General features: G+C 40.9%; 1 protein-coding gene across 4 annotated transcripts in view; it reads right to left on the bottom strand.

Annotated features, from left to right (window-relative positions):
• HSPE1 (heat shock protein family E (Hsp10) member 1) overlaps positions 1-21923 on the bottom strand; it is a 39684-nt gene extending 17761 nt beyond the window's left edge. The window contains exons 1-5 of one of the 4 annotated variants that reach the window (XM_082689060.1): positions 21771-21859; positions 21519-21617; positions 21001-21165; positions 19801-19890; positions 19391-19558 (exon numbers count right to left, since the gene is read on the bottom strand). In XM_082689060.1, the coding sequence (XP_082545186.1) occupies positions 19508-19558; positions 19801-19890; positions 21001-21165; positions 21519-21617; positions 21771-21773 (408 nt within the window). In that variant the 5' untranslated portion in view covers positions 21774-21859 and the 3' untranslated portion in view covers positions 19391-19507. Of the gene's footprint in view, positions 1-4928; positions 4992-8141; positions 8376-19390; positions 19559-19800; positions 19891-21000; positions 21166-21518; positions 21618-21770 lie in introns of those variants that run through there. The other 3 variants (XM_082689062.1, XM_082689061.1, XM_082689059.1) reach the window with 3 other exon arrangements.
• Positions 21924-22020: the final 97 nt, after the last annotated feature.

A 22020-nucleotide genomic window follows, 5' to 3' on the forward strand; every position in this document is an offset into this window, starting at 1 on the left:
TGATATGTAATTACCTAAAATGTTAAAGCCATGAAAGATTAGGGATGAAAAAATTTACCAGAAATGGAATGTGGTCCCTGATTCTTTAATATTCTTTAGTGGTCTCAAAGACAGTTTGGTAGTGAGCACACAAAAATATATTCTCTGCAATATGGTTTGCTCATAATCAATATTAATTTTTTAACCACATATTTAGTAACTGAATTTATGTATAATTATTAAAGTTTTTATAAGTAGAATTATAAGCTGTCAATCGTTAGGGAATCTAAAATCTTTTTATTACTGATGATTTATCAAAATAAAACCTGTTTGGCCTGCTAAAACAAAAATATCAACATTTTCTATGGGATTAAATAAAACCAGAGTCTAGGGGCACATGAATGGCTCAGTCGTTGGGCATGTGCCTTTGACTGGAATCATAACCCCAGGGTCCTGAGATTAAGTCCTGCATTGGGCTCCTTGCTCGACAGGAAGCCCGCTTCTCCCTCTCCCCTGGCTTGTGTTCCCTCTCTCGCTCACTCTCTCTGTCAAATAAATAAATAAAATACTAAATAAATAAATAAAACTAGAATCTAGACATAATATTCAAAATGTCCAGAATACAATCCAAAATTACTCGGTATACAAAGAACACATGAAAATCTCAATACAAGAAGATGAGTGTGTGGGACGCCTGGGTGGCTCAGTTGGTTAAGCAACTGCCTTCAGCTCAGGTCATGATCCCAGCGTCCTGGGATCGAGTCCCACATCGGGCTCCTTGCTCCACGGGGAGCCTGCTTCTCCCTCTGACTCTGCCTGCCACTCTGTCTGCCTATGCTCGCTCTCGCTCGCTCTCTCTCTGACAAATAAATAAAATCTTAAAAAAAAAAAAAAAAAAAAGAAGATGAGTGTGCTGGGGAAAGGGAGTTGTGGGAAGTTGTTGTTGTTTAATGGGCACAGAGTTTCAGCTGTTAAAAGTTGAAAAGTTCTTTTAAAAAAAGATGAAAGGGCATCTTTCGGGTCCCTTCCTCTTTGGGAACTTTTTACTATCACTCAATAAACTGCTTTGCTGACCACCAAAACAAAACAAAACAAAAAACAAAAACAAAAAAAAAACCTTCAGATAGAGTTGGTAATGATCACACAATAATGTGAATGTACTTAATGCCACAGAAGGGGCCCTAGCTGGCACAGTCGGTAGAACATGCAATTCTTGATCTCAGGGCCATAAGTTCGAGCCTCATATTGGAGGTAGAGTTTACTTAAAAAATTAAATTAAAAACTTAAAAAAAATACATTTAAAAATGGCAAAGTGGTAAATTTTATCCTACACATACTTACCACAATAGAGAAAAGCAGAGTGAACACCAAACAACCCAAAGAAACCCATGCCAAGACACATAAAGTGCCAAAAACTAAAGATAAGCCTTTGAAAAAAGATACAGGACCTACAAAATGTTCAAAAAACTGTAGCTTTCTCATCAGAAACCACAGACAGCAGGGAATGGCACATGTTGAGAGCACTGAAAGAAAAGAAGAGTCAGGGCACCAGTGTGGCTCAATCAGTTGAGATTCTGCCTTTAGCTCAAGTCATGATCTCAAGGTCCTAGGATTAAGCCCTACATGGTCATCATCGAGTTCCCAGCTCGAGGGACGTCTGCTTGTCTCTCTCCCTCTGCGCCTCCCTCATCCCTTGCTCACTCACTTTCTCTCTCAAATAAATAAATATCTTAAAAAAAAAAAATCGTCAGCCCAGAATTCTGATTCTAACAAATATACCCTTCAGGAATGAAGATAAGGACATTATCAGAAGAAAGAAAACTAAGGAAAAATCCAAGCCAGCAGATCTCTCTGAAAGAATTGCTAAAGGAAGTTCTTTAGACAAAGGAAATAAATAAATAAATAAATAAATAAATAAATGACACCAACAGAAAAATTTAGAATGTCAGGAGCAATCAAAATTATAAATATCTGGGTATAAAAATAATAAACCATTCTCCCCCCTCGAGTTCTTTAAAATATGTTTGGCAGGTGAAAGCAAAAAATGTAACATTGTCTGATGAGGTTTTCAATGTAGGTAGATGTAATACAAACGACAAAAGCATAAAGGGGTAATGGGATCTATAGGAAGATAGTTTTTACATTTTATTTTTTTTTAATTTTTTTTTAATTTTTTTAAAGATTTTATTTATTTAGTCAGAGAGAGAGAGCGAGAGTGAGCACAGGCAGACAGAGTGGCAGGCAGAGTCAGAGGGAGAAGCAGGCTCCCCGTGGAGCAAGGAGCCCGATGTGGGACTCGATCCCAGGACGCCAGGATCATGACCTGAGCCGAAGACAGCTGCTTAACCAACTGAGCCACCCAGGCGTCCCAGTTTTTACATTTTAATTAAAGTGATAAAATACTGATTCTAAGTAGACTGAAAAGTATTTAGTAATCTCCAGAGCAATTATCAAAAACATCATATAAAGAGATAGCTGGGGTGCCAGGGTGGCTCAGTCTGTTAAATATCTGCCTTCAGCTCAGGTCATGATCCCAGGGTCCCAGAGTGGAGCCTCACATCAGGCTCCTTGCTAAGCAGGGAGCCTGCTTCTCCCTCTCCTTCTGCACCCCCCCCCCCCCAGTGCGTATGTGCTCTCTCTGTTGAATAAATAAAATCTTTAAAAATAATAAAAATAGGGACACCTGGATGGCTCACTCAGTGAAGCATATGCCTTCGGCCCAGGTCATGATCCTTGGGTCCTGGGATTGAGTCCCACATCAGGCTCCCAGCTCAGCGGGGAGTCTGCTTCTCCCTCTCCCTATCTCCCTCCTCCTGCTTGTGCTCTCTAAGAAATAAGTAAAATCTGGGGCGCCTGAGTGGCTCAGTGTGTTAAGCCTCTGCCTTCGGCTCAGGTCATGATCTCAGGGTCCTGGGATAGAGCCCTACAACTGGCTCTTTGTTCAGCAGGGAGTCTACTTCTCTGTCTCCCTTTGCCTCTGCTCCTGAACCGTGCGCATGCGCACACTCTCTCTCTCTGTCAAATAAATAAATAAAATATTTTTTAAAGATTTTATTTATTTATTTGACAGAGACAGAGTGAGAGAGGGAACACAAGCAGGGTGTTTGGGAGAGGGAGAAGCAGGCTTCCCGCCAAGCAGGGAGCCCAATGTGGGGCTCAATCCCAGGACCCTTGAGACGCTTAATGAGCCACCCAGGTGCCCCAAATAAAACATTTTTAAAAATAAAAATGAAAAAAGATAACCAAAATTAGAATTAAAACACTAAAAGTGGGGGTGCCTGAGTGGCTCAGTTGTTAAACGTCTGCCTTCAGCTCAGGTCATGATCCCAGGGTCCTGGGATTGAGCCCCAAGTTGGGTTTCCTGTTTGGTGAGTCTGCTTCTCCCTCTGCCTGCTGCTCCCCAGCTTGTGCTCTCTCTGTCAAATAAATAAATAAAATCTTTAAGAAAAATAAATAAATAAGAGTGCCTGAGTGGCTCAGTGGGTTAAGCCTCTGCCTTAGGCTCAGGTTATGATTTCAGGCTCCTGGGATCGAGCCCTGCATCAGGCTCTCTGCTTGGCAGGGAGTCTGCTTCCCCCACTCTCTCTGCCTGCCTCTCTGCCTACTTGTGGTTTCTGTCAAAAAATAAATAAAATAAATAAAATCTTTTTAAAAAAGAAAATAAAAATAAATAAATAAGGAAATAAAATAGTAAAAGTGCTCAACGTGTAAAATGGCAGAAAGGGGGAAAGGAACAAAAAAGAGAGAGAACAAACTGAAAACAAGTAATATGATGGCAGACCTAAATCTAAACATAACCTGAAGCACATCAACCCTCCTCAAACTCTTCCAAAAGACCAAAGAGGAGGGCATAGTTCCTCTATGTTGCCAGCACTGCCTGATACTAAAGACACCGAAGGAAAACTAGAAACCAATACCCCTTATAAATATGGATACAAAAATCCTAACAAGCTGAATTCAATTGCAAATTAAAAGAGTATACATCACGATCAGTGGGATTTATTCCTAGAATGCAAGGACGGTTCAACATGCAAAAACTGATCAATACACAACATTAAAAAACGAAGGGGGGTAAAACCCCATATGTTAGCTCAATTGGTGCCTGTGACAAAATTCAGCACCTTTGTAGGATAAAAACGGTCAATAAACTAGAATTAGAAGGAAACCAGTAACATAATAATCCAACATAATAAAGGTCATATATGAAAAACTCACAGTGCTTCTTATACTCAATGTGCAAGACTGAAAGGTTTCCTCTAAGATCAAGAACAAGACAAAGATGCCTGCTTTTGCCACTTCTATTAAAAGCAGTACTGAAGTTCTAGCCAGGCAATTAGGTGAGAAATAGAAATAAAAAGCATCAGGATTAGAAAGGAAGAAGACTGCCTGTTTACAGATGATATGCTCTTGGTATGTAGAAAACCCTAAGGACTCCACAAAAAAAATTGTTCGAACAAATAAATTCAATAAAGTAGAAGCACACAATCCCTACTTTAAAAAAAAAAGGGGGGGGTGCCTGGGTGGCTCAGTGGGTTAAGCTGCTGCCTTCGGCTCAGGTCATGATCTCAGGGTCCTGGGATCGTGTCCTGCGTTGGGCTCTCTGCTCAGCAGGGAGCCTGCTTCCTCCTCTCTCTCTCTCTGCCTGCCTCTCTGCCTACTTGTGATCTCTCTCTGTCAAATAAATAAATAAAATCTTTAAATAAATAAATAGATAAAATCAAATTTGGTACCCTAATTTGGTAGATTATTAATAGATACTAAAATGTACGTAAGTTTCATTACAGTCTACTATATCATCTTAAAACAAAATGGAGGATTGATAAAAGTTTTAAACATGCATTCTATTATTTCCATGGATTCTGACTTGTGCTAAAAGATATAGATATATTATGCCAAAGGAGGTAAAATGCTTAGGTTATTGGAGTTGTGAAAGAAACTACAGTTATTACCTGCTGAACAGCTAGGGTACTGTCCATTTCATCAAAGGATTCATCAGGCCAATTATAGAAATCCTATAAAAAAAAAAACCTCATTGTTAAAGCACACACAAAGTCAAAAAAGGCAACAGGACTGAGATTAACTTCAATTCTTAATAAAGATCCAAAATTGCACTAGAGAGAAAGCTCTCATACTATAATAACAGGATTATCAGTGAATAAGGGAACTTTACTCAATGTTTTTAAATGAACACCAAGATTTTATATAACTGAACTACAAGTTACATTTTTTCAACCACAAATCCCTCAAATAGGGCTCCCATAAACTTTTCATGCATTACCTGAAGAGATAAATCTATCACTTGTTTGTTCATGGTGGTTTAATATTTCTTAAAAAGTTAAGCTGAAAAAGAATCTCCAAGCACTGGATCAGTTTTTTACCTTAAGAAAACAGTCTGTGGTGGGGTTAGGTACTGTTTTATAAGTACTATTGTAGACCGACATTATAAATTATTCCAATTCCAAATGGTGTTTCAAATTTCTAAATCAAAATATGAGCTCCATCAAAAAGTAGTCATCCAGCCTTTTAAGGGCAATCAATACTTTTGTGGATCACCTGCACTGGTTCTGAATTCCTCTATAGACAGTCCAATCCACAGATATTCCCCTAAGTGATTAAGAGTCTTTCCATCTGACAGATTTTTTTTCAGCAAGATCTACATATGGCAAGGTCTACCTATGTATCCTTAGCAAGCAGTACAATGCCTAACACATAGTAGTTGCCGGAAACAGTGGTAGTGAACCAATGATCTGTACCAATTAACATGGGTAAGTCACCAAACACCTCAAGCAAACTGGAGCAAACTGAAGAATTCAGTGTATGATACCACATGAATAGAAGTTTAAGAAATCCAAAGGATACCTATAGATATAATGCATACATAGGAAAAGCATGAAGAAAAGGAATGATAATCACCATCACTGTTTGGAAGGAGTGGGGAGAAGACAGAAGAATGTGATAAAGAGAGATTCATCTGTATTAGTAACGTCTTAGTTATGACGGTAGATAATGAGTATACCTTCTTAAATGTCTTAAACTTTTCATATCATTCTTTTTTATAGTGCCCTGTATGAATGAAAATGAATTTCTTTTTAATATGTTAAGACATAAAAACAACTTTCTGGAAATTGTTTCAAGATGTCTCTCCCTAGATATCACCTAAGTATTATTGAAGACTAGTTTTTAAATTGTTTCTATGTAATCTATACCGAAAGTTGTTTCTATCAGTATGCTTTGACTACTCTTTCCTTTAAAAAAATTAAGGTAGTTTTAAAAATATTAGAAAAATATTAGAAAGCACATAAAGGAATATGCAGAAAACATACAAAACTGTTAACTGGTAATCAAATGTTTTGTCTCATCACAACTGTCATATAAACACAAAAGGAACCAAAATCAGCTTAATGAACATTCTCATCTATTTCAAGGAATAAACATTCAAAACCAACTACATGCCTATATCCCAATCTAACCAATTAAAAAAAAAAGGAAAAAAAGGTAGGAAGATATAGATCCAAATAAATCATTTAGAATAGACCTATTTCAGTGAAGGAAATTAGTGTGACAAGAAATAGGAAAGAATGCTGCTCATGCAGTCTTTTTTTTTTTTTTAAAATCCTGACCTTTCCTATGATGATTTAACAACCTTGATCTATGACAATGTGGAAAAAAGCAAAGGAGATTTTTTTTATGTGACTTATAACACAGAAAACAGATGTGTTACAATATTAACTTAAAATATTTTATAACACTTCAAAAAAATTTTTATAACCTTTCAAAATTAAGGAGTAAATAAAAATGGATGGCGATTCTCAGAATGTGAGTACAAAAAAGTCGACCTCTGAATATAGTAAAAGAAACAGTGTTTCCAAAGAAAAAGTAAAGCTATCTGAGAAAAGGGCATTTATAAAGAAAGTTTGGAAAAGGTAAAAACAATAATACATCAATTTCCAGCAATATGTCCAGAAAACGGCCAGAAGCAACTGAGAACTAAATCTGACGCTATAATGGGATGTTTAAGCTCAATACTCCAGAATTCAGTACTAAAAAAAACTTGGTAAAGAGAAAAGGTCACCAGTGAACTAAGAATCCACAGACTATGTAACCTTGAGCAAATGCAGCCGATTCTCTGGGACTCGGTTTCCTTATCTGTATCATGGATCTAGGAAGGTGTCTGGATCTAAAAGGTACTCTGAAAGGATTCCCTTTCTAAAATTCTGTACAGCATATTAAAATCTATTCTCTGGCATACGCTCAGAGCTCCATCGTTGGTCCCTGGGTCTTCCCCCCCCCCTTCTTATATCACCTTTTCCTTAAAATTACACTTGGACACGTCTCTTCCGATGCTGGCGCATATACTCAACAGCAGTGTATTTCCGCTGGCAGGTGAATCACTTCAAATCTAAATGCCTGTTTGACTTTTCTTTATAATGTGAGACACACCGTCTTTTGAACCCCCCCAGAATTAATACCTAACGAACACCACCTCACCCCTGAACACTGCCCTACTAAAAGCGGATAAAACGAGCAGTTCATCCCCTGACTACGCCTCCCGTAACAAGGAATGACAGGTAAGCAGAGCAGCCCGAGGACGAAAGCCTGCTGGGGCAGAGAGCAGCTGCAGCGAGAAATGCTCAAAGGCCAACTGCAGGAGGATAAATTGTCGCCACCCGGATCCGGCTAGACGGGCTGGATGGCAGAGGCCGGGCCGGCACGTCACAAACCGGGAAGGAACCGGAAGCCAGGAAGAGGCCGGCCGTGTGGACGCCCCCTCCCGCCGCGGCGCCCCCAACCCTCCCGAAATCCCCAGGGTCTCCACCTGGCGGGCCGCGCCCTCCGACGACGGTCAGCTACGGTTCAGGGGAGAGGCGAGAACAAGCAGCCGCTGCTGACACGCTCTCGGCCCCGAGCCTCGGCGGTCGCCGCCCGCGTCTTCCACCCACCCCTCATGCCCACCCTCAAGTCGGGGCTCGGCAGGCCTCACGAGCCGCCGCCGCCTCAGCCATACCCCGGGGCTGCGGCTCCGGAAGAGCAGGCCGGGTGCGGGTGCCCCTGCCCGCCAGCTTACCGCCCCGGCCCAACCTCCTCTCGGGGGCGGCCAGCTTCCAGGTGCGGCGCGGCTCGCCACCGAGAGTTCCAGGGCAGGAAAGGTGCAGAGAGAGTACCTGCGCCTTGGTGCCTGGCCTGTTCCGCCTCAGCACTGCCGTCCCCTCCGCCATGACCATAGTGCCAGAGTCTGGGCGACTGGAGTCAATACCCGGATGTGGGGGAAGGCTGCCCGCGCGGGGGGAGGGTGGGGGGAGGAGGGCGAGAGGGGAGGGGCGCGACGGGGTGGAGCGGCGCTCCGGCTCCGGACGTCAGGGAGGGGCGGTGGCTGACGGATCAGCCGTAGCCCGCGCGGAGCTGGGCGGGAGGCCGGGGAGGAGTCCCAGAAAGGACCGGCTGGCGGAGGGAGAGACACAGAAAAGGGAACAGCCGACGACTCACACGGCGCGACGTGGAGGCAGGGAGAGACATGGCCGCGGGGACGGGGAGTGGCTTGGGGACAGCCGGCCGGCACCGTGGGCCCCTACGAGAGTGAGCAAGGCCGGCGTAACCTGTCGGTCCATCTCCCTGGGCGTACATTAGTCGCGCTGAAAAGACAGGGTTTGCACAATGGTGACTGCTGCAGTAATCCCTTGTACAAGCAGGTCCCCGGAGGAGCAGAATTCTGCCCCCGAATCCGCCTCGTCCGAGTGGAGAAACAGGCCCCAGTCCGGGAAAATTCCTCAGACCCCCGCAGGAAACCGACCCAATTTCAAAAAAGACTAGGGCTTCGACTGTCAAATGATGTTTCCACCATCCGCTGACTTCAAAGCCAAGGTCCTTTTCAATGACAAGTTTGTGTAGATAAAAGACTCAGAGGCTAATTATCTGAGAGAGCGTGGACATCTGGTATTCTGCGTTAGGCGGACAAAATTAGCTCTTATTTTTTTGCAAGTCAGAAGCAGGAAGAGAAAACGAATGCCCCTTGACAGATGGTGGGAGTTGTACATCTTTACATGATTCTAAATTTCTTTTGTTGCAAGTTTTAAGTGTTCTAACGTTATGTAATCACGAAAGTTCGGCAAACTTTTGTTTCCTGTTTAGAAACGTTAAATCTTTGATCAGGGAGGAGGGAGGCCATAGGATACCAGATGTGAAGCCAGCTCAAAGGGTAAAAACCGCATATACTAGGGTGATTTCCAAAAGAAAAAAACATCAAATAACCCATCAAATACACCTAAAGGTGCATTGAGAATGCCTGAGAGCTGTATCACAGACAGCCTCCAAAAATGGAGGGAGGAAAGAAAGGTTCGTTAAACTAGCGGGTGCAAATTTTACTGAATAATTGTCAGAGACCTGGAATTTTGCTCAAAGGGGTTAGACAACAGGAAGTTGGTTTGCCTTTAAGATTCCTCCTTTCTGGAAGGTGTATAGACTGGTAACTTCTCCAGAGCAAGTTAACTTAATTCCATCACTACTTCCTAGTATATTTATTTATTCAACAAATATTTATTAAGCCCCACTATGTGTTCAGCACTGAGGTACAAGTATGAAAAGGCCCAGTCTTTAACCATAAATTACTTAGAGTGTAGCACTGGGGATAGACAGGCAATCCCCAATTCTCTTGCAAAATATGGTGAGACTCTAGGACAAGTGGCACCAAAATGATGCCTTCCTAAGAGGCATGGGGTGGGCCTGGGGAAGAGCAGAGTCCTAGGTAGGCTTCTAAGTCTGTGAACAACTCTTACCTCCAAGGATTAAATTAAAATTTCCCAGATTGTGTGGTAGTGTCCCTCACTTGCAAGTAACAGTTACCTATAATTGAAGGGGCTCATCTTAATGTTCTCTTAAGTCCAGATCTGTTCTATGATTTCACCTCATCTGAAAAGAACAAGAGAAAAACTGAATAAGTAGGTTTTAAATTCAGGAACAGAATATGCATTCATCTCTGAAAAGTCTGATAAGGTTGCATTGTGATGTCAACTCTGGCCTTGCTCACAGGAAGAACCTTGTTCTTGAGAGTTGAAATGTTTCTAGCTCATAACCTTCACATTTTAATTTCTCTGTCAGTCTGCAGATTATGAACTCCAAACAAAAACAATTTTTAAACCAGTGTTAACCAGTGTTTGAGGGGTGAGAGAGGGAAGTGAAGAAGAAAAGAAAAGTTTCATCCTCATAGAGGACGAAAGCAAGTATAAAAGTAAATATTCCTGGGATACCCGGCTGGTTCAGCTGGTAGAGTATGTGACTTGTGATCTTGAGGTGGTGAGTTCAAACCCCACATTGGGTGTAGAGAGTACTTAAAAATAAAAGCTTAAAAAAAGTAAATATTCCTTGACTTTTTTTTTTAAGATTTTATTTATTTATTTGACAAAGATCACAAGTAGGCAGAGAGGCAGGCAGAGAGAGAGAGAGTGGAGGAAGCAGGCTCCCTGCTGAGCAGAGAGCCCAATGTGGGGCTTGATCCCAGGACCCTGGGATCATGACCCGAGCCAAAGGCAGAGCTTTAACCCACTGGGCCACCCAGGCGCCCCAATATTCCTTGACTTTTATTAAAGTTTTAGAAGAAAATATTTTACAAATCCAAAATATCACAAATAATTTCAAAAATATCTATCTTATATGAAATTCTCTTTGTGGAAGGTTAAAATCCAAGTAAAATAGTGAATGCCCATTGTGTGAAGGGCAATAAGCAAATGCTGAGAAACATAAATAAGATGTATAAGCTCCTTTCCTCAGAGAGTTTAAAAATGAATGGGGAAGGGTGATATATAGATTACTGTATTTTACTATACTACATAACAAAATGTCAGGGCACCCTGGGTCACTCAGTCAGTTGAGTGTCTGACTCTTGATCTTAGCTCAGGTCTTGATCTCAAGGTCATGAGTTCAAGCCCTGCGTTGGGATCCATACAGGGTGTGGAACCTAGCTGAAAAAAAAAAAAAGGCAGCAAAATGTCTTAAGTCTCTTGTTGTCCATTCCCCTTCCCAAGTGTTCTTTGCAAACATACTTTTATCTTGCTCAGTATCCATCTCTCCTCATGTGACCAGGGAAAGGTAAACCCATCTCTAGTTGAGGTTTGAGTCCCTATTGTCCTAAGCCAAGGTTTGGTTAAATGGTAAGCATCTGACTCCGTTTAGCCTAAAGAGGTATAAAAGTATATCTGATGGAGGCCTTTGGAAAGGTTTGGGGGAAGAAATAGGGTTAGGAGAAATGTTTTCTTATTCTTGAGGAGATACCAAAAGAGATGTTTCTTTTTTTCTGCCCATGAACTTTGCCAAGTTCCTTAACTGCCTTAACCATATTGGCTTGAAGGGAGCCAACCTAAGAGCAAAACTGACACACTATGAACGATGCATGAAGTAGTGAAAATGTGGCTTAAAGTATGGGTAGCATTTCTATGTGGAGATGCAGACTTCATCCCAGGCCAAGCAAAGTTGAGGCAGCAGGGAAGTATGGGGAGGTATGTTCATAGTTGAACAGACTGAATAATGAACAACATATTTAAAAGATTTCAAACTTAGACAACTTTGACTACACTACAGATGAGAAGATACCGAAGTCCCATGGCACTTCACTTTTCTCTAGAATTCTAGAGCATTTGACCAAATCAGTGATTATAGTAGGCAGCTGCCAAAATGGGTCCCAGTGATTATTATATCCTGGTACGTACACTTTTTTAAAAATTACTATTATTTTTTAGAAATCTCTATACTCATTGTGGGGCTCAAACTCATGACCCTAGGACCAAGAGTTGCATGCTCTTCCAACGGAACCAGGCAGGTGCCTCATTTCCTGTTTTCAATAGGGCACCTGATGTCTTTCATGAAGTTAGCAGCACTTTCTGTCTTTCTCAATGACACTAATCCCTATCTAAAATTGTGCTGGGAACCTGGCTGACTCAGTTGGTAGAGCATATGGCTCTGGATCTTGGAGTTTTGAGAGTGAGCCCCATATTGAGGGTAGAGTTTACTAATAAATAAATAAAAGTAAGTTATTAATTTAGTTGTTCACTTCTCCCTCCCCAATTTTATTCATTCCTGTTTCTCCAACAGTGCCTGGCACATATTCAAAAAAAAAAAAATTAATGACTTAAAGGGAACAAACTGGCCTTTCTGAATTGACACTCAAGTCAGGTAAGTAAGTACCCACTGATGCTTTTGCAAGTCAAGTCATGACTTGACTTTGCAAGTCAAGTCTAAATGCTACTGAAAGACCATTTTGCAAGACTTGGGCTAAATTTTAGCATGTCTTAAAGAACTAGGCTTAATCTGTAAGAGGGAAGGGGGTTGGTTGGATCCATTCCTTATGTTTTATAACAAGAAAATCTCCAGATAAAGCTAAGACTGAAATAAAATATATATATATATATATATATATATATTTTTTTAAAGATTTTATTTATTTGACAGAGAGAAATCACAAGTACATGGAGAGGCAAGCAGAGAGAGAGAGAGAGAGGGAAGCAGGCTCCCTGCCGAACAGAGAGCCCGATGTGGGACTCGATCCCAGGACGCTGAGATCATGACCTGAGCCGAAGGCAGCGGTTTAACCCACCGAGCCACCCAGGTGCCCCAAGACTGAAATAAAATAAAATAAAATAAAAAAACACCTATAGAAACCATGGAAGAACCTTTAAATATTGGAGAAGACTTTTCAGTTTGACTGATACCCAGAAGCCATAAATGGAAAATACTTATTTAGCTATACTAAAGTGACTTCCTGCAAGTTCAAAGCATAAACAGAATCAAAGCCAAAATGATAAACTAGAGGGAAAAACTTATCACAAAGAACCAATTTCCATAATCAATAAAGATATCACACAAATCTTAAAAGGCCAATTGTCCAACAGAAAGACAGGTAAAGGATATTCACAGTCAATAAGAATAGTCAGCAGTAAAGAAACAGAAGTGACTGTCAAACACAAGATGCTCACCTATTCATAATGATAAAAGTAGAATTGTTTGGGGTGCCTAGGTGGCTTAGTGGGTTAAAGCCTCTGCCTTCAGCTCAGGTCATGGTCTTAGGGTCCTGGGATGGAGCCCCACATCGGGCTCTCTGCTCGGCAGGGAGTCTGCTTCCTCCCTTCTCACTGCCTGCCTCTCTGCCTACTTGTGATCTGTCAAATAAATAAATAAAATCTTTAAAAAAAAAAAGAAGAATGGCAACATAAAACCTTTATAACATCTTCTATCATTGAGGCTGGGAAGAAATCAGTCTCATACATTGCTGTTAGGATTATTAATTGATAGAACTTCTAGGAAGGGCAACTTGGAGATATGCGTGTGTATATACACATATGACTAAAATCCACATACCTTTTGACATAGTGATTAATCTTATAGTTGCTCATGGGCAAAGTAATTTATACAAAAATTTTATTCACTGCAGAAGTATTTCTAATTTAAATAAGACTAGAATTTAAATATTCAACAGTGGAGAATGCTTAAATTATGATTCACCCATATAACAGAACATTATACAGCTATAATGACAAATTTAAAATTTTTTTTTTTTTTTTTTTGACAGAGATCACAGGTAGGCAGAGAGGCAGACAGAGAGAGAGAGAGGAAGGGAAGCAGGCTCCCTGCCAAGCAGAGAGCCCGATGCAGGGCTTGATCCCAGGACCCTGGATCATGACCTGAGCCGAAGGCCAAGGCTTTAACCCACTGAGCCACCCAGGCGCCCCTATAATGAAAAATTTAAAAAGCTCTAGTTCTTTATAGAGTCATTCCAAAGACTATTATAAAAAAAAAAAGGTGTCAAATGGTATGTATGGAATGTTATTTTTTGAAAAAGAAAAAATGAATTATTCACATACATGAGACACGCATGTATACATGCCCTAGCACACACGCATGCGCAGGCACATACACACACAATGTATACATAAGATACCACTGAAAATATAAAATGTAACATGAGTTGCCTCTGAGGATGGAACTGTATGGATGGGGGATAGGGTAGAGAAGGATATTTTTAGTGTGTATCTCTTTAGTGTATATCTTTTTTTTTTTTAGATTTTATTTATTTATTTGAAAGCGAAAGTGAGTGAGATCACAAAGGGAGAGGGAGAAGCAGACTCGCCACTGAGTGGAGAGCCCAATGCTGGGCTTGATCCCAGAACCCTGGGATCGTGACCAAAGCAGAAGGCAGATGCTTAACGGACTGAGCCACCTAGATGCCACAGTGTATATCCTTGTGAATTTTTAACTATGTGAATGCTACCCATTTAAAAAAAAATTATTTATTTGACAGAGAGATCACAAGTAGGCAGAGAGGCAGGCAGAAAGAGGGGGGAACCAGGCTCCCTGCAGAGCAGAGAGCTCCATGCCAGGCTCGATCCCATGACCTGAGCCAAAGGCAGAAGCTTAACCTACTGAGCCACCCAGGCGCCCCCCCCACCCATTTTAAAATAAAACCAAAGTTTAAGAAACAAAATAACAGGCCTGACTCAAAATGTTAAGGGATATCTAGTCTCCTCCTTTTACAATTAATTCTTAAACTAAGAGGTGATTTGTCCATGTCACATAACCAGTCTGTAAACAACACAGGATCCAAGCTTGGATTTGACTGGGCTTTCTCTAGAAGGATGCATAAGGGTAAAGGAAACTATATAAATACTCTTCACAGAAATAAAAGTTCAAAACTCCATTTTGGTGTGGGTGCAGAGAAAACAAACAACATGCTGGAAGAGGCATGACTTGGTGTCACTCTGGAGAGCAATCTGATAGTCTTTACCAAGAAGGTTAAAAATGTTCACAAATAGGTAAGTGCATGGGAAGACTTACCTTATCAGATATCAAACTTACATATAAGTTTATATTTATATTGAATACAATGTGGTAGAATAGAGAAATCAATGGAACAAGGCTATAAAACCCACAAATAGACTTATTTAAAAATTTAATGTACGATAAAGGAGATTCCTCAAATTTCAAGGTGGGGGAGTGACGGGTGAAATGGATAATCTAACAGGGTTGACACAAGCTAACTGTTGGTCAAAAAAAGTCAGACACATAAACCATATAGTAAATAAATTATGGATTAATTACTTACATGTTCAAAATTTTAAAAACCACTAGAAATGAAATTTGACTAGCTAGAAATTAAAAATGCACATCAAATTAGGACAAATATGACAAGCTAGTATCTCTAATATATAAAATCTTATGACCCATATTGGTTGGTGGTAATGCAAAATGGTGCAGCCACTACGGAACACAGTACATAGGTTCCTCAAAAAACCACGAACACAGGGGCACTTGGCCAGCTCAGTCGGTGGAGCGTGCGACTCTTGATCTTGGGGTTGTGACTTAGAGCCCTGTGGTGGGTGCAGAAATTACTCAAAAAATATAAAATCTTGGGGCACCTGGGTGGCTCAGTGAGTTAAAGCCTCTGCCTTTAGCTCAGGTCATGTTCCCAGGGTCCTGGGATTGAGCCCTGAATTGGCCTCTCTGCTCAGCAGGGAGCCTGCTTCCTCCTCTCTCTTTTTGCCTGCCTCTCTCCTACTTGTGATCTCTGTCAAATAAATAATCTTTAAAAAAAAAATATATATATATATATATATATATATAAAATCTTTTTTAAAAATTTAAAATGGGACCACCAAAGTGCTTTTTAAGATCTTATTGCGGGGAGGGGCAGAGGGAGAGGCAGCCTCTTCACTAAGCAGAGAGCCTGGTGCAGGGTTTGATCCCAAGACCCTGGATCACAGCCTGAGCCGAATGCAGCTGCTTAATCAACTGAGCCACCCAGGCACCCCAGAAACTACCATAGGTCTATCAAGCAATCCCACTTCCGCATATTTATCCAAAAGAACTGAAATCAGAATCACTAAAAGGTATTAGCACTTCCATGTTAATTGCAGCACTATTCACAAAAGCTAAAGATGTAGAAACAACCTAAATGCCTACATACCAGAAGAATGGATAAAAGAAACGTGGTATATACATTCAGCTTTAAACAAGGAAATACTGCAATATGTGACGTGAATGAACTTTGAGGACATTATAAATGAAATAGCCAAACATAGGATAAATATTGCAATAATCGGCTTACGAATTATCTAAAATAGTCACTGATAGAAGCAGAGTAGAATGGTAGTTGCCAAGCACTAGGAAGGGGGGGAAATGGGGAGCTGCTAATCAAGATATAATGTTCCAGATAAGCAAGATGCAAAGTTCTAAAGACGTGCTGTACAACACTGTGCCTATAATGAACAACATTATTGTACACTTAAAAATCTGTTAAGAGGATAAATCTCATGGTATGTTTTTATCATAATAAATAAAAATGAAAATCTTATAATGCCAACTTTTTAGATAAAAAATTTTGTAAAGCATACTTTCTGGACATTAAGAGGGAAAGCCACGTTATCAGTAATACTCAGACAACACAATAGCTTCCTGGTAATTTTATTCCCAATTTCCCCAACTTTTGGTGTCAAATAGTTTATGACACACTTTTTTAAAGATGTTAATCATTGAGAAAGAGATCGCATTTGAGGTGGGAAGAGGGGTTCAGCGAGAATCTCAGACTGCATGCCATGCGTGGAGCCCAAACACAGCCTTGAGATCATGATTCGAGCCCACATCAGGAGGTGACACTTAACTGAGCCACCCACACACCCCTTAAGGCACACTTTAAGTCAGACCAACCTGAGTTCAATCCCAAATTATAATTTAAAAGTGGTGTCACCTTGAGCAAGTTATTCACCTACAAGGCAAGGACTATCTGCCTCCCAGAATTGCTATGATTACATGTAATTAAACAAAGTTATATATTAAATGCCTAGACCAGTGCACAGCAAATGCTCAAAAATGGTAGTATAATCACAAAAATTCCAGTCGGAATTTTACCTCCGTTATTTTTCTGTTGACCAAAAAGATAAAGGACAGCATAGTGTTGTGAAAATTGTGGTTCCACACCCTCAGCACCCTGAGTATTGGTCTACGTTTCTCATGCCAAAATTCTTTTCCTTACTCATTCCCGATATAATCTCCTAATCTAAAATTATTTTAAGATTTTACTTGTCAGTGAGAGAGCAAGAGTGTGAGCCTAACAAGCAGGGAGAGCAGCAGGGAGAGGGAGAAGCAGGCTCCCTGCTAAGCAAGCAGCGCAATGTGGGACTCAATCCCAGGACTCCGCGATCATGACCTGAGCCAAAGGCAGATGCTTAACCAACTGAGCCACCCAGGTGCCTCTAAAATTACTTCTTTAGCAATTCTTCTAGGCAAGCATTTTGGGACTACTTCTATGGTACAAAAAAAAAAAAAAAGTTCCCCCATCCTTCTAGATTATAAATGGAGTCCTTAAATTTTAAATATACCAAGGATACACCAAAGTTTGGAAACTATTGCCTAAGATCTCAAAACTCATTTGCTTGGGTGTTTGAAAAACAAAATTGGGGAACATGGCCTCTGCACTGGTTGCCTAACTACAATTTACCAGCCACAGAGCCTTGAAGAAGTTTCCTTATCTGTACTCAGTCTTCTCATTGGTAAAACAGGGAAATCCATGCTTGACAAGGTTGTAAAGAGCAAAGCTGATTAGCTGTGCTTCAGGGACAACAGGCAACTGAAGACCCACTAGAGTGCTGTAAATCGAGCTTTTCATCAGAATTCTCGTAACTGAGGATGACAAAGATTAAGCTTTAGTATGCCAAATGGCACTAACACATACATTAATGCAGATACACATACTTTACTGATATGGACATGACCAAAAGTTGAGACTTATTCTGTGCAATTTACAATTTTTTTTAAAGAGATATCATTTGAGGGCCCCTGGGTGGCTCAGTGGGTTAAGCCACTGCATTCGGCTCAGGTCATGATCTCAGGGTCCTGGGATGGAGTCCTACATCGGGCTCTCTGCTTGGCAGGGAGCCTGCTTCCCTTCCTCCTCTCTCTCTGCCTGCCTCTCTGCCTACTTGTGATCTCTGTCAAATAAATAAATAAAATCTTTAAAAAAAAAAAAGATTATCATTTGAGAGAGCACAAGCAGGGGGAGCAGCAGCCTCCTTGTTGAACAGGGAGCCTGATGTGGGGGCTCAATCCCAAGACCCTGGGATCAATGACCTGAGCCAAGGGCTCAGACGCTTAGACAGAACCACCCAGATGCCCAACCATTAACAATTTCACTTAGATTTCAATTCCACAAGACAAATACAGGTCACACTCTAAAAGACATGATCAGGCTCATTTTTAGGTAACCAAAATTAGAAAATTTGACCAAGAATAGCTGGTCTGAAAGGCAAAGTCTAGGGGTTTGTAATTAAGTCTATAGGACTGTTTGGGTTCAAATTCTCCCCCTAGCTGCTGTAGCTAAGTTAAGGTATTTGTCCAGGTCTAACTCCATTTCCTATTTGTTAAATTCAACAAATTACAAACTAGATACCAATTATTACCACTCAGGTGCTGCCCACACCTGATCTCAGTGGTTATCAACCATGATTGAAATGTCTATTGGGTGCTTAAAATTCTCTGACAAAGCAACCACAGATGAGGTTTTGGACAGGAGTATCTGGAGGTAGACTGCCAAATCCCAGCTTTGCCCCTTCCTGAGTGTGTGTGATTATTACTCAATCTGCTTGAGTGTTTTACCTTTCTCATCTGCAAGAGAACTACCATACCCTAGAGGGTTGTTCAAAGATTAAGAGAAGCCATGCACACCAAGTACCCACAACAGTAGCCAGTGGACAGACAATGCTCCTGAGGTGTTGGCTGTAATCACCATCATGCAGCACCAGGCACGTAAAAGGCATCCAACCAATGGCAGCTGTTAATCCAGCCATGGATTTTTGCAAAGTAAATTATGTAGTAATATCAAGTATTAAAAAACTAGACAACCTCACCAAGTTTTTCTAAATACTTACAAAACAAGGTATTTAACCCTAGCTCCATAAATAAAAAACTGAACTTCAATGTAAGCTTGTTATAGATAAAGTTAAAATACTGCTTCTTTGTGGGGCTTGAAAGGTTGGGAGAGGGTGGTTGGATTATGGACATTGGAGAGGGTATGTACTGTGATGAGTACTGTGAAGTCTGTATGCCTGATGATTCAGACCTGTATCCCTGGGGCAAATACTACATTATGTGTTAAAAGCAATAATTTTTTAATAAGTACTGCTTTAAAAATGTAACTAAGTAGAATCCCATGGCTTTGTATCAGCATCAAAATCTATAAAATAAATTCAGTGTGAAGACTGGAAAGCCTGTTTCCCAGAATTCTCTGCAGGTTACTTAAAAACATAAAATAAAAAAACACTGGGGAACCCTAAAACCAGTTTAAATCACCAAATAAAGATTAACCACTCATTTATCCATTTTTATTTGCTAATGTTTTTATCAGTACACTAAAACTAAATTTTAGAGACACTGGATATTATTAGTTTGGATACTATTAGTTTATTATAAAAGAGACATGAAAATTATTTACATGATGAAAGATTTCACAACTTCACTGGAATGGGCAGCTTCACTTCATGCCATTTTAATAATGATTTCAGTCCACATACTTTCCAAGAATGTCACCATCTCTAAATAAGAAATAATCCTGCAAATAGAGAAACCATTAGTTAAGAAAACTAATAACAAATATTTAACTTTTAAAGCAAGTATTTATTTATTTGACAGAAAAAGAGCACAAGAAGGAAGAGCCGCAAAAGGTACAAAGGAGCCTGATGTGGGACTCGATCCTAGGCCCCTGGGATCATGACACGAGCCCAAAGCAGCTGCTTAACCAACCCAGCCATCCAGGCACCCCACAAATATTTAAGAAATAATAAATTTACACACCTTGTCATCTAGAACTACTTTGGTGCCTCCATATTCTGGGAGAAGAACTTTATCTCCAACTTTCACACTAACTGGTTGAATCTCTCCACCCTTAAAAAAAAAAGGATATTTATCAGTAAAACATCTAATTTGTGAAGATTTATACCTTTTATTAACTAAATATGCTTATTCAAATCAACTGTTAAAAAAAGATTTGGGACCAAATGATATGATTTACAATATAATCACATTTCTTCGCTGAAAAATATCACTGCAGAATTACACTTTAAAAATGCACACACAGAAGCTTAAACTAAAACCTGATTTTAGAGTAAAGTTCAGAGTTAAAATGGCAACGTTAACTAAAGCTAACTTTTTATTGTTAAATATTAACACAACCTCTAGACTACGTGAAATAAATAAGTTCTAAAAACCAGATACAGTGGTCATGTTTAACTTCTAATACATACAAACCCAACAGGTATTTCCAGAATTTGGAACATATACTTCTACCATGATTCCATCTCCTTTAGGTCAAAGTGCAGATTTAAGGAGACTGCAGCATAGTGCCCCCTCCTCAGAGCCTTCCTATTCCCGACTCCAGGTTCCCTCCTTGCTAGAACTTTCTTACAAGCAACTGTAACAATGCAATTAATGTATTTGACCCCAAAGGCACTTATTGGGTATTCAGGCTGACTTTGACATCTGAGGTTTAAGCAATTAATTGGAGGAGAATGCCTGTAAGGCTAGGTCTGATCTGTTCCTTGTTCAGAAGTATATAAACTAAGGCCAAAAATGGTTAAAAGATTAGGGCAATTAATAGTGTTAGAGATTAGACCTAGAGTTTAAATTTCCTCTCAACTCGTAAAAGTACCCATGGATCATCCTTAAGTATTACTTTTTGTTTTATCAAAAGTTTAAAATTTGAAGAAAATGTTGGTCAAACTAGACTATCAAAGGGTTATTAAATTTTAATACTCTGCAACTCTCCACCACACAAAATAAGCAACTTCATTCGAAAGTCATTTTCCTTTAAGAGGGAGATGAGACGTGCCTGGATTATAGAATGATCCTGAAAATAACATAAAGCTGTTTTAAAGACTAGTTTTTTATTTTTTAAAAAAGAATTTATTTTAACAGACTATACTTTTAATAATCACCAAGGATTTCTTTCTTCACCTCCACCTCACATAAAAATAGTTCCACGTTAGCCCCATTTACCTTTCCTTTAGAGCCGGATCCAACAGCTACTACTGTTGCTTGCAACACTTTTCCTTGAGATTTTTCTGGAAGCATGATTCCGCCTTTGGTTACAGTTTCAGCTGCACTCCTTTCAACTAAAACTCGGTCAAAGAGGGGAAGAAACTTTCTAAACGCCTGTCCTGCCTGTAGGAAGAGAAAATGTTAAATCTGAAATAAAAGCAGTTACATGTTTACCTTCTAACCGTCACACATCAAAAAGCACGTGTGGCTTTCCAAATCAACGCCAAAACTCAGATTATTCGTGCAAGAAAACCATCTGAATATTTTATATTTTGTTCTGCATTCTGCGTTTAATTTCCCATTCCGTATGTTAGGGGTCATTGTCGCTCCTCTGGTCAGCAATCAAACGAGCGTTACGGGCAACCTTAATTTATTTCAAGGTCAAGTATTTTTCCTTCCTCAGATTTCCCTGGGAAAGTTCAACAAAAATAGTCAACCCCCGCGCCAGAAGCCGCGCTTTTCAAGGTATTACATACCCACAAAGGCCTCGCAGGAGACTCGTGTGTCCCGCGGCGCGTGCGGTCGGGTCCCCGCCCCCAGGCCCCCAGGCGTGCCGGGGACACGCGTGCAGAGCCCTTGGCGGAGAGAAGGGTCGGTGGGCCCCGGCCTCTCCAGGGTTCCTGCAGGCGCGGGTCACTCAGGGGCCTGCACCCCTCCCGCTAGGCCCAAACAGAAACGTCGGGCCATCTCTGCGCCCCTCCCCGGGCTCCAGCCCACGCGGGACTCACCATGACTCCGGCCGCCGCAGTCCGTACTCCGCTCTAGAGCTGCCGCCGCTGCAAGGAGACGCGCAGTCCGACCCGGCGCCCACGTGAACGTGAGAAAAGGCCGCGCAGCGCGCACGCGCGCCCGCTCCCGCCCCCCGCTCCTCCCCGCAGAAGAGGGCGGCCGCTCCAGCGCGCGCAGCGATTCGTCCCCAGGTCTGCGCGCCGGCCACTGACGCGAGGACGGGGAAGCGGAAGAACAGAGGAGTTCTTT

Source organism: Mustela nivalis, assembly GCF_964662115.1.
Source record: "Mustela nivalis genome assembly, chromosome: 11".
Lineage (NCBI taxonomy): Eukaryota > Metazoa > Chordata > Mammalia > Carnivora > Mustelidae > Mustela > Mustela nivalis.